Raw genomic sequence first — 17,366 nt, forward strand, 5'->3', positions numbered from 1 at the left:
CAGGGATATAAATAATTACAGGGATACAAACAATTACAGGGATATAAATAATTACAGGGACATTAACAATTACAGGGATATAAATAGTTACAGGGATACAAACAATTACAGGGGCATTAACAATTACAGGGATATAAATAATTACAGGGATATTAATAATTACAGGGATATGAATAATTACAGGGATATTAATAATTACAGGGATATGAATAATTACAGGGATATTAATAATTACAGGGATATTAATAATTACAGGGGCATTAACAATTACAGGGATATGAATAATTACAGGGATATTAATAATTACAGGGATATGAATAATTACAGGGATATTAATAATTACAGGGACATTAACAATTACAGGGATATGAATAATTACAGGGATATAAATAGTTACAGGGATACAAATAATTACAGGGATATAAATAATTACAGGGATATAACAATTACAGGGATATAAATAATTACAGGGATATTAACAATTACAGGGATATAAATAGTTACAGGGATACAAACAATTACAGGGATATAAATAGTTACAGGGATACAAACAATTACAGGGACATTAACAATTACAGGGATATAAATAGTTACAGGGATACAAACAAACAAAGGGATACAAACAAACAGGGATATCAACAAGTTATGTGTATGTGGTTAACAATCTCCATTAGTTTTAAGTTAAGCTGTTAACACCAGTTTGTTCCCAGTGTCACATCATTTTCACTTATATCGGGAAAAGGTTATCCAAGAACAAATTTGATTAAAATCCTTCAATGTACTGAAGGAAAGGATTTTAAAGTTCTTTCTGTTATATACTATATATTGGGTTTTACACGTCTAAACTCATATGGGGTCAATACAAGCAAATTATACAATAGATTCTTTTTGGTCCTGCCACACAGAACAAATTTAGTTCAAATCCATTCTGATATACTGGAGATCATCATAGTAATGTGGGATTTACACTGTTTCATTTTTCATGACCTCACTTGCCCTTCAGGCAAAGGAGATAAACAAGAAAGATTACTAATCAATACCTGTACAGTTCCAATTTTCTTTATCTGATGATACAAATATTTTCTGAAGAGCATGCTTTTCCCAAACATTATTTTGATATGATTTTTTTAAAGTGCAACCAAACCAGATATTCTAAGTACAAAGTAGATATCCTGTGTTGTACATAGCTGTATCACCACACTTATAAGTACCTATGGTGATTTCATCACCCTGGTTCAGTTTACTTACTTAATATGATATATTACAATATAATGCAAAAATTACGAAGATGAAAGAGATTTCATTCCAAAACCTATGACTCACTTGAAGAATTTGTCTGGTTTTACAGGATGTATAAGACACTCAAAAATTTTCTTGGCTTCCATCGTGCTGTCATGCATGTAGGGTAAGTTTGAATTTTCCATTACAGTTTCATCTGCAAAATCCATCGCTTGCTCTATTTCCTGACAAAAAAAGACAACATATTTGTTTTATATACAACAGTGGTAATTCAGTCGATGAAATATGAAACACTTCAGTTGTTTCATTTTGGATTCCAATTTTCTTTTCTTTTCTTTTTTTTTTTTGTGGGGAAGTGTGGGGAAGCGCATTATCCACAAGATTTTACATTTATATATCTAAGCCAAAATTAGTAACTCACTTTATGTTGTTAAAAGCAATTAAAATCTGAGGATTTTACAGAAGTGTGTGGTACATATAATGTAAAAAAGGCAACAGCTCTTATAACAAGTTCTGTGTATCCTGAAACAGCTCTTATACCGAGTTATATATGTCATAAACTCAAATCTTTAATACATATATAAATATATATATATACATATACCTCTGTGCTACATTCAAACTGGTCACTTGTAGTATTTTCAGATTTCTTTCTCTTGCTTGGTGTTCCATTTTCAGCAGAGTTTTGGTGTCTCTTGTTTCTTTTCGGTGTCGATCTTAAACTTGGGGAGGCTCCTTCTTTTCCTTGTTTGGGTGAAGAGTTCTCCATGCTGGCTGGTGATTTGGGAGACTGGATTCGTTTTTCAGAAGATTCTTCCGTTTTGGCAGACACTGACTTGATCTTGGAAGATGACCTAGCTATGTCTATTGGAGGTTTTGATTGTGACTGATTTTTACCTTTAGGAGGTAAGGAGTCTCCACCAGGTTGCATTTTACGGCGAGGCTTAATCATTGTCATCTGTGGTACCTTGGGCGTGTCTTGACGAAGACTTGCACCTGTTCATATTTGAAAGTTAGGTAGACAGTTTTAATTAATTAGCTAACTAACAAACTACAAATAGTTTGTAAAATACTTATTATTCTTCAACTCAAATGAAAATTTAGCTAGATCCAAAAACTAACCAAAGAAATGAAATTTTTTGTACATCTATCTAAGTACGGTACCCACAATGTTAAATGTAAAATCTAAATGACAAGCTGTACACACAGACAGGAAATTAAATAAAATGCTCCCTTCATATTGTGGGGCATGAAATCTCACACTATATATATATATATATACCAATTTTAATTTAACAAATTTCCTTATATTGTAAATTAACCTAATGTAGACTTTGGCCACAAAATTGTCCAAGGTCAATGATTTTTCTGTGGGGCCTACCCCAAGTTTTCATTTGAGAATCCATTATGTCTTAGTGTGTGATTCATATAATTTTGAAATTGATGTTCAGACTTTACTAAAATTACAAACACTGATTGGAAAAGGCTTTTTTGAAAATACTTATCCCTATTTTCAAATTAATTTAATATTCATTTTGTAAAACAAACATTCACTCCATGTGCATATAATCCATATATATAAAAAATATTAAGATTTTCTATTTTTGTTTTAGAATTTCTTATTACTAAATTCGGTGAGTAGAAATTTGAAAAGAACTATTAAACAAACATCTAAACAAAGTCAGTGAATTCGAAGCACAAATATCATTCACATAAATCTATGTGTCACATGATCATATTGTATTTATATTTAGTGATTTTGGACTGTGTGTTTTAAACATGCAAAATGCAAAGTCTAATCAAGATAACTTATAGAATGATGGAAAAGGTAAACATGCCAGCAAACGCAATCCACCAAAATGTATATAGGAAAACAGATTTTAAACGTATAAGTTTGTGACTTACTAGACAGTTTTTCCTTGTGTGATTTTTTAGCAACAGATGGTGTGGAATCATTGTTGGTCAGGTCCGAGTTGGAAGCCCGTAGACTGGTCAACTTTACTGTGTCTTCGTCTCCAGCAACTGGACCACTATCGCGCACCTTTAGAATGGAAGGTCTCATCTTTGGCGTTCCTCGTAGACTCTGTCGCAGACTACCTGTCTTCAGCGCCCTCTAAATGTTACACAAATTATAATCAATTTATATAACAAACACATTGCATATACAAATGTAATATCTTTTAGAGTAATAAAAACATGTTTTTTCTTTTTTTTGTAGGTACAGTACTGTACAAATGTAAATTTACAACAAAAGGTTTAATACATAATCATATAAGTAAGTTAAACATATATTTATCCCATGAAGAATTAAAGTTTAACAGATGGAATTCATATCAACGTTTCAACAGAGCGATTGGTTGAAAACAACAACAGTTATACATGTTATTATGTTTATAGATTACAGTATTTTCTGATTCTGACCAGGATTTTTTTACTTCTGCCATCCATCTTCTTATCATCAGATACATTTACAGCAGGTGTACTGGCTGCACGGCGAATACTGCCTTTGTCCATATCATTCGGTTGGTCTTCTTCCTAATACATGTACAAGGTAATTTTATAACTTTTATACATACCCTTAATGTACATTGACATTAAAATAAGTAAAACATGGTGACATCTTATGACAAATGCCTTTGGCATATCAAACCAGGGATGCTAATGTATCTTAGAAGGATCCCTAGCTAACATAAAGTAATGTATTATCATGTATACCCCGGAAGATAATCTATATTTTAATCATATAACTAGAACTTTATTTAACAAAATGTTGCATTCAGACTTTTTTTTCTGTTTCTGGGTCATTATTCAATAATTGACTTCGAGGTTCGGCAAATAACAAAATTGTAAATATCCGATTATAAACGTAAAAATTAATGATATGAACCTTAGCTTCGAAGTCTTATATTATAGGACTATATTGGTATGGTACCAGAACCAAGTACCGGTATCCAATTGCAACCATACAGACATGTCAGGGCCAGATGAAACATGGGCTACTGTACGTAGAAGAGAGAGAGAGGGATTCGAAGGGCTATTGGCCATGGTGTGTGACTGCATTTCTGAAAGCCTCCAATGTTGAGCCACACATGTACATTAGTCCTATAATATAAGACTTTGAATGTTCAAATCAAGATTTTTAATGTTTATTATCGCATATCTACATTTAAAAAAAAATTCTTAAGCTAAAAATCCTAATATATCATATAGACCTTCAAATTCTTACATTATAGGATTAGGCTAGCTAGGGCACACACTATATTTCATCAAGCAGATTAATCAAGTCTAAATCTAATAACGGATTCTTTTATTGGTTAGTTTTGTGTTGGCACTGCTAGAGGTTTTTAATTTTCACCAATTGTCTTAAAGATACTGCAGCCTGTAAAATTATTCCCATCAAAGCCTATATATTATATACTACCTACATGTACTACCTAGGCCTAACGGCAGGATGTCTGCCTTGAGAACGAGAGGTAGATATACATATATATATATAGTAGCTACAGTATATATAGTTTGTTAAAGAAATAAGGTGATTTATTTTGTATTCAGACGAGCCATAACAAAGACTTCCAAGGCCTATATTAACATTTGTCAAAATATAAACCGGACATATACCATACGAACCTGTTTATCCGCATAAACGAACATGACTTCAATGAACACAGAACATGAAGATGTGTACAGCTGGCTCTAACCATACCGCTAACCATAGACTTTTGTATTTGGTCATTAACACCCAGAGTTAAAATTGCCTTTGATGTATACTATAATATAGTAGTTGACTATTACATATCGAAGGCAATTTTAACCCTGAGTGTCAATTACCAGATACAAGTGCATATATATATGCCCTTACTCAACAGGTCGGGGAAACCCCTGCTGGATCTGATTAGTCCAATACCTTTTTCGCTTTGAAAACTGAAAATGCCGACACTTTCTTCATTTTTTGGCGATTTCCACTGGAACACGGATAAGTGGTGGTCGAAGTATCTGTTCACCATAAATTGTTAATATTAATTTTATCTTATAATCGTTGAATTTAGTTAGCATCCACTTTTAACAACATCCCGCCATGTGTTGCTGTTCAAAATTTAAAGTCGCTTATGATATTAAAAATGATGAATCTGATTTGTTTAATGTATTGAAAAGTGACAATAATCCATATTATCAACGAAATCTGGTACACTTTAAAACAGCAAAAAATCAAATTTGAGACTGAAACATAGATCTAGTGAATACCAAAATATATACCGCTTACATCGCTAAAAAAACAAAAGCAAGAACACTACCAAGAGTTACCGTTCCTGTGTCACATTAGTCCGTTCTATCATATGTTCCATCCTATCCATCTCCAACAATAAAACCCTGCAGTTCTCTTACAAACTACATTGAAAGGAACCCAATCATGTAACAGAAGCAAAATACTTGGGAGTAACTCTCCAATCAGATCTCAATTGCGAAGTCGAAATTAATAGATCTGTGCAAAGGCGAACTCAACCCTGGGCTTTTTAAGAATTCCAAAAAAGTCAAAACGCAGGCATACTTCTCCCAAGTAAGACCAACCTTAGAGCATGTTTGTTCTGTCTGGGATCAACGCTTGAAAAATAATATAAACAAGGTTATAATGGTTGAGGTTCAATGCAGAGCTGTCCGTTATGTCTCCCAACAAATTTAGAAACAACTCAAGCGTTGGACCATATATATGTTAAACATCATAGAGTGTCGCTCTTTAGTAAAGAGAAGAAAAGGCGCAAGACTTGCTCCATTTATCAAAATCAAGCATGACCTAATGGCTGTAAAGAAAAGCTCTCTCATCCGACCAAACCGTTTCTCTCGAAATTCCCACTCATATTAAATTTCATGTAAAACACACAGTAGACAATTCTCATTCTTCCCCAGAACAATTGCCGATATTGGAATGTTTTATCAACACAAATTACTTCAATTGATTCTCTAGATTCTTTCAAATCAGTTCTTCTTCCAAAAGTAGTCTATCCATTTTAAACCAGCGTTTTAGCTCTCCCCTTTGCCTGTTATCAAATCAAACAAATTACGTGACCTAGTCTTGAAATATTGCTAACATCTTCTTCGTTATAAGCAATAAATACATATATAATTATAACCTTTAGACGTAATGGTTTCAGCAGACGAACTCGTTTGTTATCATTACTGTTTCACAAATGTATATCTCTATTTATACAAATTGTGATATTACAGCCATTCGTCCACACACGGTTTAAGCCTTTAGGCCTATAAATGAATATCTTGATATCGAACCTTTATTATACCTTGTATACGGAGACGTGCAAAATATTTTTGCTATATTTCATTCACTTTAAAAAAAAAACCCCACAGTTTTAATGATTGGTTTTAATGGATATTCGTGAAATCCCAACCACCAGTAGACCATAATTACTCTTTTCTCGTACTTTATTTTCCCAAAATAGACGAATCTATGCACCGTAACAAAAGCGTGACTTTGTTTTGTTTTTTCCTTGCTAAAATTTTGAAAATGTAATGTGCAATATTTCTTGAAATCGACTATAGACAACTATACAGAGGAAGGAACTGATAAATCTCTACATATATTTGTGAAATATCAATAAGATTCATCGAAAAACGAAGTCACAAAAATTCATTGAAATGTCAAAATGAAATATATATCAAAACATATTTAACGCCACAATACTGTTTGCACGTCTGTCAGTGGTGCGTGAATCTGAATACATTTGTATATTGCTGTCCCTGTTCAGATGACGTTGTTTAAGTATTTTACCAAACCAGCTCCAGTGACATTGCCACCATATATCTTTCTGTTATGAAGGCTGATATATAGTTTTATGCAAGACAAATATCACGGTTCTTGGTCCAGTTCTGGGTATTATGATATATATTCTTCACCCATTTGAACAATTTTATAAACTCTCATTGTCCCAAAGTCCTGGCTAACCCTTTAAGGAATTACACGTGATGTTCTTTCTGAGAAGTAGCATTAACTGTCAAAATCCAAGATAGGCATCCGTAGGTCAATTTATTCAGAGACATGTATATCAGGGTATATACGTCTCTGATTTATTTGATCGATCAGTCTCCATATCGAACATGCACAACCAAGAGGCCTCTACATGAAACTTGAGAAAGTTCAATTATGAACTTCTGTAGAAATAAAGAAAAAAAAAAAAAAAAAAAAACTTGCAGAGCGTTTGGCAGCGTAATTAAGAGTTTTACCCTGAAGGACAAATTATATTTTTTGCCCTCTTATGTATTTTGAGGTTACAACAAGGCAAGACCATTGTCTATGTGACGTCATTGCATTTGCTGTGACGCCATTCAATTGGTTATTGAAAGGAGAATCCTGCAGTCTTAACCCTTTGATGAAATATATGTGGATAAGTGTTACTTAGGGAACACAAACACCAAAAAGGGTGTCTGTTGGTCATATTGGTCTTCCAATCAGTTACAAAATTAAACATGTACAACTAGAGATAAAGAGGAATCTACACTGCTGTGAAAATTGAGGAAGATCCATGCCGTACATTAAGCTTAACTTCTGTTATAATTTAAGATAGTTGCCTGTGAGCTATTTTGTTTTAATGATCAACCTCGAAATTAAGCTTCATAACTTGGGACTAAAAGGAATATACAAATACTGTACCAGTACTGCACAAAACACATTAATATCATCTGTTGGTACTACACAAAACACATTAATATCATCTGTATGTCATAAAAGAAAAATAGCCTTTCACATCAAAATTCAATTTACTTTTATTTCATTAATTTATGCTTTAAAAACATGTTAAAAAAAACAATTAAATCTTATTCAATCATGCAAAATGTTTTAATCTCAATAATACCCTTCTCCACAAGCATTAACATGGTAAAAGTCTTGTCTTTATCTTCAAAAAGAACACAATATCTCTATGCGCACCATTAATATGCCACTGTGCACCAAAATTAAATGCTTACAACAACCTTGTCGGTCATAAAGTATAAATTCTATGGCTTATAAAACACTGACCTTTGATATTTGTTAATGAGTAAAAAACACTGACCAATGACATGGGTCAATAGGTCATAAAACACTGACATATGACCTTAATCAATAGGTAGTAAAACACTGACCTATGACATGGGTCAATAGGTTATTAAATGCTGAACTATAACCTAAATCTAGGGTCACAAAATCACTGACCTATGAACTTAGTCAATGGGTATTAAAACACTGACATATGAACTTAGTCAATGTGTCGTACAACACTGACCTATCACCTAAGTCAATGGTTCATAAAATGTTGCATGGGTAGTCTATGGATCATAATGATATGATGTAGATATTATTTACCACAAAAAATTCATAGAATTAACTGCAATAGGAGATTTATTATCAATAACATTATAATTTAATAAATCATAAAAAAATCTCCAGATCCAATAACATTTGGCATGCATCATATTGATATAAGGTGTTCACTTGTCAATCTGATTGAAATCAGCTGTTACATGGCTACATTTACTACGTACATGTAGTCGTACTATGGCTACATCAGGTGTAGTACATAGTAAACGTAGCCATGTAACAGCTGATTTCAAACAGATGATTCATCGGTATTTATAGCTTTAAAGCTACAATTGTAATATCTGGCAAAAGACTTTTCAATGCCATACAATTCACATATTGGTAGTGTAAAAAATAAATCCAAATTGTCCAGAAAATTCTTCCACTTTTCCTTGCTTAATAAAAATAAATAATGAATTTATCAAAAAATAGTTTTAATATTTGTCGGTTCATTATGTAATCATCCAAACAAATCATAAATAAACATTTGTTGGCAACAACCTTTTAACACAAAATTGAAAATGAAAATGGAGACATGTTGACCTCTAAAAAACACAACTTAATGTCATATATATGTAACAGAGGTAATTATTAATTAAATTTATTTCAACCGCTCTGCTAGGATTTGAACTTAGGACCTCTGCACTACTAGTCTTGTGACAATGTATTTAAAAGTTTTAGCTACAATAACTTCTTTCTGGCCAAGCAGTATACTGCGGCTAGTATTTACCAGGGTTAAAGATAACACGGAACAATTTGTTAAACAGATTGGTGAGGACATCGATTCAAGGAATACAATATAATTACAAACCCTGTACAATGTAATTTAAAACATATCTCTATGATAAACTGAGAAGTAAAACGAACATCTATCCATTGTCACAGTACTGTTACACAACTTAGATCCTGTATAAACTTCTATCCATAGTCACAGTACTGTTACACAACTTAGATCCTGTATAAACTTCTATGTGACTGAAGATAATGGTCTCATCTGAGAAAAACTCTACCAAACTAAAGAGTAGACTTTGGAAAGCAGGACTCATTATAGGAAATCTGATATGGACATGGATATATGATCGTTTAAACACTCTCTCATATAACAGTACCTGGTAATATTTCCAATAAAAAAATGTTGTTTCCTCTGACTGCTTGTAATCATTTCTACATGTCTGTTATCATGCAATAATGCGGTAATGTCACCTTAATGTTTTACTCCAAAATCACAACTGATTCAATATAAACAGCCTCCATTAAATGATGTGATGAAATAAACAACTTTGCCCCACTCGGCTCTCTCAAGACAAATTTATTCAAAGTTAAATTGATAATGATCTTATTAAAATTATATCTTGATCTATGCTCCTGTATAGTAAGCTACACTCCAATATGTCTTACAAAACGGGAGTGCAAGATATGATTTTAATCAGATTGAATTGATAATGAATAGTAATTTATGAAAAATCTGTTTCTATATATAATTGGCCCCAAAGTCTCAAAAATGTCCTTCAAACTGAATTGAAATCTTCTCTAAATGAAACAATACTAAGTCAGAGTAAACAAAATAACATAAAAATATGGCTTTATTTACTCAATATGAAGTTACACGGATATTAACCAGGAAACAACCATTCAAACAACACTAGTCACTTTGTATGTTTCTTGTCTCCTCAACAGACTTCAATGTGATACAATTATTATATATTATTACTTTAAATGTACTCTGGTCATTGACTAGACAATAGTACTTATAAAACAGTCTCACTGATGGCAGTACTTGGTACCGAGTCCAGAAGATAACATAAAAGTCTAGGTCTATACAAACCATTGGAGGACATCTGGAATAGGGTCAATAGATACACTTTATAAGTGGTTTACCAAATAAAATATTCCTGTCATAAAACCACACTGACGACACCTCAGGTTGTTAGGGTATAATGATATAAACAGGAACATCCTTATTGGATATGAATACGCCAGATAATACAACTGTTTGACATTCTGTACAAACTTTAATGTTGAACTATATTTATTGCAAAAATGAACACTGACCAATTAAAATATGGTTTAATTACAATATATACAATGTACATATCATAATGTATACTGTGGAAGTTTTTCTTGTACTTTGCGTTTAAATATTACAAATGTTCCAAAAACAGCAACAATGAAGTGGAATATGATGAGATAGTTATTGCGATATTCCCAGAGGTAAAGCTGACAAAGACAAATGCTGAACAGTGTGGCACATGCCAGTGGTCTGCGCGTCTTCACTGGCACACACAGGAGGTATACCTACAACATAGCAAATGGTGCTTCATAGTACATAGATGTCACAGACAAGATGAGTAGTAACAAAATCTTCAAAACAATTCCTAAAGCAGCGAACTTATGTGACTTTGTGTATATTCACTGATGTACTCCCCTGATGGTGACACTGTTGGGGATATAAAATGCTACCAAGGTATCTGTATTCAAAAGTTAACGTTATTTTACAACAATTGCAAAACAAGTTATGTCCACTCAGAAAAAAACCCTGACATTATGTGAAAGGCATTCGTGTTACCACTGTGCCACCTGACCACCCTAGGGTATCTGTATTAGTTAAACAATGTATCTCATTTTATTTACAGAAATGTTATATGTGTAACACCTCTCAGATAAATCACGGTAAATTTCAATCCATACAACAAAAAAATCTCTAACCAACTTGTCTGCTTCCAAATGTAAGTCTTACCTGATATAATAGGAGTATGAAGTTTAGAATAAATGTGGCGGCATATTGGTAATGGTCACTGTCGTAGTCCTAAAACATCAGATTAAGAACATGATCGGTTTGTGTGATATACCTTACACAACTATGGTAAAATAACTATGGTAAAATGACTGTAAAATCATGCGATATCAAAATTGTCTTAATACAATGGAAAAGAGTGTCCAATAGTTTTATTTTAGGTCATTCCCTGCCATAACAAGACATATAACAGAACAGTTACTTCATATAAAGGGGATGATCTGAAGATGATTGCTTCATATAATTCTATAATGATACTATGTTAGTATTTTCCACAGGAAATAAGACAGGTAATTTAGGAACTAAATGATATGATACAAAGTAAAGGCAATAGATATAGGTACTTCAGGAGATTTATATCAGCTTTCCTGGAGTGATTGTCATTTTTTGATAACTACAAGCAATAACATAATTATACAGCTACCTCTATATGAGCATCGTTGATTACTGCAAGGCCCCGTGTCAGATTTAGCACAGCACAAAATAAACTCAGTCCAACAGCAAGCACTGTTCTTAGACCCATAGGCACATAACTTCCATGTTTGTAACGTGATGCTGAAAAAAAAAAGCTTTTCCTTAAAAACAAATAAGTCATGAAGAACTTCTGAAGATCTTATGTAGATCTACAGATTTCAGCATTTTTTTTTTTTATAACGACCATCTCGCATCTGTATGGTCTAACATCATAACAGTATTTTTCATGGGTTTATGCTGCTTACAGTTGGATTTAATTGAAAAGTAGATTTGTACAATGTATTGGTTATTCTAAAAACTGTCAAATGTAAATTTGTACAATAAGTTTATGTATCGGACACCCCCTGTATCTTACCTGATGTAGCGAATGTGTTGGACTTGATGTTGTTATCTATGTTGTAGGAGTTATCAGATGGCCGAAGCTGCTCAGGGCTGATGATGTAAGGAGGTCGTAGCTTCAGTTCTTCACTCAACACTGCCAGGTTTAGTTTAGTAGTCAATGACCGAGGGTTGTTGTATCTCTGTTTTACCTTCTGCATGGACATATCTGACAAAAACATACGATAATTTATTAGCAAAGGATATTATACTATGTTGATTCCACTAATTCAACACAATAATGAATACATGTACTTAAGTTTGAATAAATTATTAAAAACCCCTTAAACAATGCACTCCACAATATCAAACATTACTTATTACTTAGTCAGTGAAGGAGGGTCAAAAAGGAGCCAACTTTTTTTACATACCAGTACATTGTATATATAATGGCATGACTTATTGAATGAAGAAGCCTTCAAATGTGAGCTCATGTATTGTAATGTAACTTATTCTAGGAACATAATGCGCTTGGAATTAAGATCTATAATTGAACAGCAAGCAGTCAAGATAGATTTACCAAATTCTATAAGACTGTATGGTCTGGTAACTGCATCCACTTTGTTTCTTTCATAGCTTTTGAGAAATTCTTTCTGTATCTCGTCAAGGAAGGAGAAAGCAAGTACAGGTGGGTATGAAGCATCGCATACAACAAGGTAGGTCAGGCCCAAGGCAGATATGAAACTGCAAAAAATGTTGAATTGAGGTTTAATTACAAATATTGTAAGACCACCTATGTCAATCTAAAGTGACATATAATTACTAAAGTGTATTATACTCTCAGGCCTTAAAAAATAGTACATTTATTTCCACTAACATTTCAGAATTAAAAGGTAAGGAAATCTTGTATCCTGTACATGTGATTATTGAACACTCATTTGTTATAATATATGTCACTTGTGAGATTATATACAAATACAGTATTCTTATTTGGAAATTTGACAGCAATTTTGTGACTTTGTATATATGATGATCAGAAATAATGTTTGATTTTATTCAGTTGGTTGATATCAATCATTGTTATCGTTACTGCTGTATCTGACATATATATTGATATATAATTAAATCATCCCTGTAAACATCAATGTATATATAAAATGCTAATTTTGATTGTAAATAAATTACATGGTAAACTTACTGTACACATACAGCATCCAAATAAAATGAACACCTATCCTGAAAACGACCAGCCATTCTTGACAAAAATTTCATGTTTTTCAGACCTTCCTTTACATCTGAACCCTGATGATGATTGGATGTGTCAGTATTGGCCGTCAATGGGTGGCCATCGTATGTCCGACTTATCATCGTTTGATAAATCATCTTGCACTTGGATGCTCACTGAAGGAGAAGTAGAGCTGAAAAAACAAATTTGGCAGAACAGTGGTAAAAAAAAGTGTCATGTAGTGAAACTGGACCGGGTCGATCATCAGCGACCAGGTAGCTCAATCGGTAGAGCATCCGGCTAGAGTTCGGAGGTCCCAGGTTTGAACCCCAGACAGGCTGTGCATTTTTCCACTCCTACTACATTTGGTGCCTGTGACCAAACCTTGTTTCAAGTGAGGTGAATACCATATTTGACCCAATAAGGGCGCCTGCCCTAATAAGGGCGCCCCTACCTTTTTTCAAGAAAATAAATCTTTGACTGAGTGTCAAAATGGTGTTCAAAAGTAATAATTCATGTGAAAATTTTGCTACTTTATGTGTTCTATTTTCTTTAGCAAATTAAGTAACTTGAACACAAGTATTCGCCACATTTTGTCAATTCGTACACACACACACAGGTGACATGTCAGTGCAAAGAGCACCCGAAACTAAACATACAAATAATAAGTTACCCTCTTTATTTGAAGATAAAGTAAAAGACTTCATTCTTGTTTATAAATAACTTTTGTTCAGAACAGAAAGCTAGTAAATGACATTGAAAATAAATTAATAGGTCAAACAAAACGATGTCTGATATGATCTGGGAAATCACCTGTGTCTATAAATAGAACACAAAAGAGTTCCATTTGAACATAAATGGTGGAACACACGTTCTCTGGTCTAAAGATCAGCTTGCATTGTTTACATGTTTACAGGAATATTCAAGTGATGTTTAAGCTTAATATATGATAATGAATAGATATCTTCATCTGGAATATTTTTATGACTGAATATTTTACCGTTTCCACAGCCTTGGGTATTCTGCTATAAGGTACAGTCTGTTTCATAAAACTTCAGAATAACTAATCTTAATAAGGGCGCCCCCACTGTCAATTACCCGCGCCCTGCGCCCTTATTAGGTCAAATACGGTACATGACAAGGGGATACCCGAACCTGGGTTGTGAGTTGTGAAGTCTTCAGGGTCAAATACTTTAAAAGGAAGGGATGAGTATAGCAGAAGCGGACCGGGTTGATCATCGGCAACCAGGTAGCTCAATCGGTAGAGCATCGGCTAGTGTTTGGAGGTCCTATGTTCAAACCCCGATCTGGCTGTGCATTTTTCCACTCCTACAACTTCTATTTCTTTTGAGAGGTTCAATTTTGAGGTTCCTTTGTTCAACATTAGAATAGTCTTTCTAGTTCAATATGGATTCCACAAATAAAACAAACACCATTGTCCAATAATATATTACGTTGTGTACTTCCATTGGAAGAAAAAAATAGTGGCAATATATTTTTGACAGGACTAATTGCAATGTAACATTTGTTTTGATGGGAAAAATTGAAATCAACCGTAACATTTTGAATAAGGCACGATCTTTCCGATCATAAGAAATAAAGAATCGGTGTATTGTTCAACCTGTATGAGACCATGACAGATGATGACAGATGACATTATGTCATTTCATACCATGAATGGCATGATAGATGTGACGTGTTATAATATCTCAGTACGCTTTAAAATACAATATCCGAATTTAAAAATGTGTTTATGCTTATGTTTAGAGAAAACTACTTACATTCAGATAAGCATCCACTCCACTTAAATGTCATACAGTTGTACATATGTACTAAACCATCTGTCGAAGAAGTCGGCAAGTAGCTTAAGTATAACCGGAAGTGGAATGCAGCGCCACCTAGTTGCTATTTTCGGTTTCACTTCATCTGGCCAGAGTTTTAGTATGTATAGGTCTCTGATCTGACAGAACCGACTTTTTTCTTCTATTTTTTTTATGCTTTGAAAAAAATTCTTTGTTATTTTCCCAGAAGCTTAAAAATATTTTTTGTAATAGAGGCGTATTATTTATATATCCACAGTACACATCTAAAATTATTCTATGCGCTGTTTGATGTAACATTCGTATGCCGTATATTTTCCCATAAGCTTAAAAATAATTTTGTAATAGAGGCGTATTATTTATATATCCACAGTACACATCCAAAATTATTCTATGCGCTGTTTGATTTAACAATCGTATGCTACGGCATGCTCGTTAAATTTTAAACCGTTTGGACCGCAAAAACGAAAACGGCCTATAGACTATTTTTTGATACATTGTAAGGCTGTTAAGCAAGGGGGTCTCGGGCTAGATTCATGGTGGAGGTACTGGAAAAATAATGACCTCTGTTAAATCAAAGGGTATACATAAAACATACTGTATATATAGAGCCTCGTATCTATTCTATATGTCAGTATACATACTTATCTACTTATCTGAAGCAATGCTCACGTGAGATTAAGTCATAATCGTAATGCTGTACGTCGACAAATCAATAGACTCAAGAAGATCGTCTGTGGGGATATTGGAAAGTCGTCAAGTACGACATTAGACAATGTACACCATCATCATCATCAACAGTCTTAGCTTGGGGATATTGACTCCGAAACAAGAGGGATTGTTTTCATCATCAAGACATCAATCCGTCTTATATGAGCAAAATTAATGAAAATCTATTTCAGAGGGAAAAGGTCATTGTCAAGAAAAAAACAAAAAAAAACAAAAACAAAAACAAAATGTGCAAGGACTACAAAGATCATGTATTGGTTTTTTAAATTACCTTAGTTAGAATTTAATATAAGATACATATTTATACAGATACAATATCATAGCATAAATTAGTAGTATATTAATTGATTTTGATTAATCAAAGCATTAATCGATGTATGAATGTGATGATTTTTGGGATAGAGTACCTGGTGGTCTGTTATATATAGGGATTATACCACCGTACGTACATGTACCTATTTAGCGGAACTGGACCGGGTCGATCGTCGGCGACCAGGTAGCTCAATTGGTAGAGCATCCGGCTAATGTTCGGAGGTCCCGGGTTCGAACCCCGGTCTGGCCGTGCATTTTCCCCACTCCTACTACATTTGGTGCCGTGATCCAAACCTTGTTTCAAGTGAGGTGAATACTTGACAAGGGGATACCCGAACCTGGGTTGTGAAGTCTTCGGGTCGAATCCTTAAAAAAAGGGAGGGAAGAGTGTAGCGGGACTGGATCGGGTCGATCATCGGCGACCAGGTAGCTCAATTGGTAGAGCATCCGGCTAGTGTTCGGAGGTCCCGGGTTCGAACCCCGGTCTGGCCGTGCATTTCCTCACTCCTATTACACATATGTACATCTACGGGTTAAACGCCCATGTCTTTGAAATGATCGCGATGGTTCCTTATGACCGGTATCAGAAATTCTTTCACAACGGAGAGTTTATTGACGGTACTGCTATCGTACAATATTGATATCGGATCCAAAGGGAATCACTCTCTGGTGCTTGACAACGCAGTCTGAAAGAAAAGCTCATCCGATCACCCGATTTCAATCAATACCGAAATCTGATAAAATAGTGACGTGTTTTCATATCTCCTAATGTATGATTTAAAGGATTGTATTACTCGTCCAAATATACTTACATGTATATGAAATGTTGAGAGGCTGCCATCGAAACACGTGGCGCACGATATACGGGGTCGAGTTTGAGACACATAGTACGGTATAGTAAAGTCACGGGCACCCATAAATAGTGTTTGGGACATATTGTACACCGGTTTGAGACACAGTACACGATATGGCCGGGTTTGAGACGCATTATAAACTATATGGCAGACATAGAAAATGAACACCGCATGGTGGCGTTTGAGACATATTACACAGCATGGTCGAGTTGAGACGCATTACACTGTAGTAGATTGAGGTGCATTTCAATTTGAAGCA

General features: G+C 34.0%; 2 protein-coding genes and 1 non-coding gene across 3 annotated transcripts in view; 1 reads left to right on the plus strand and 2 right to left on the minus strand.

The window, feature by feature from the left end:
* The window catches only part of LOC117324179 (ribosomal oxygenase 1-like), a 33,910-nt gene extending 28,577 nt beyond the window's left edge, over positions 1-5,333 (minus strand). Inside the window, exons 1-5 of the mRNA XM_033879863.1 lie at positions 5,144-5,333; positions 3,661-3,774; positions 3,145-3,352; positions 1,844-2,235; positions 1,324-1,463 (exon numbers count right to left, since the gene is read on the minus strand). Of these exons, the coding sequence (XP_033735754.1) occupies positions 1,324-1,463; positions 1,844-2,235; positions 3,145-3,352; positions 3,661-3,774; positions 5,144-5,185 (896 nt within the window). The 5' untranslated portion in view covers positions 5,186-5,333. The remainder of the gene's footprint in view (positions 1-1,323; positions 1,464-1,843; positions 2,236-3,144; positions 3,353-3,660; positions 3,775-5,143) is intronic.
* A 2,659-nt stretch (positions 5,334-7,992) lies between these two features.
* LOC117324180 (vesicle-trafficking protein SEC22a-like) lies at positions 7,993-15,302 on the minus strand. Its single transcript, XM_033879864.1, has 7 exons — positions 15,174-15,302; positions 13,366-13,585; positions 12,748-12,911; positions 12,205-12,396; positions 11,800-11,930; positions 11,319-11,387; positions 7,993-10,876 (listed from the first exon to the last, which is right to left on the minus strand). The coding sequence occupies exons 2-7, from the start codon at positions 13,548-13,550 to the stop codon at positions 10,676-10,678; spliced, it is 942 nt and encodes a 313-aa protein (XP_033735755.1). The 5' UTR covers positions 13,551-13,585; positions 15,174-15,302; the 3' UTR covers positions 7,993-10,675.
* Positions 15,303-16,431: 1,129 nt separating this feature from the next.
* Positions 16,432-16,503, plus strand: Trnai-aau. The gene has a single exon. It is a non-coding gene; the product is annotated as a tRNA-Ile (tRNA).
* The last annotated feature ends 863 nt before the right edge of the window (positions 16,504-17,366 follow it).

This window comes from Pecten maximus, chromosome 3 (assembly GCF_902652985.1).
Source record: "Pecten maximus chromosome 3, xPecMax1.1, whole genome shotgun sequence".
NCBI classification, from domain to species: domain Eukaryota; kingdom Metazoa; phylum Mollusca; class Bivalvia; order Pectinida; family Pectinidae; genus Pecten; species Pecten maximus.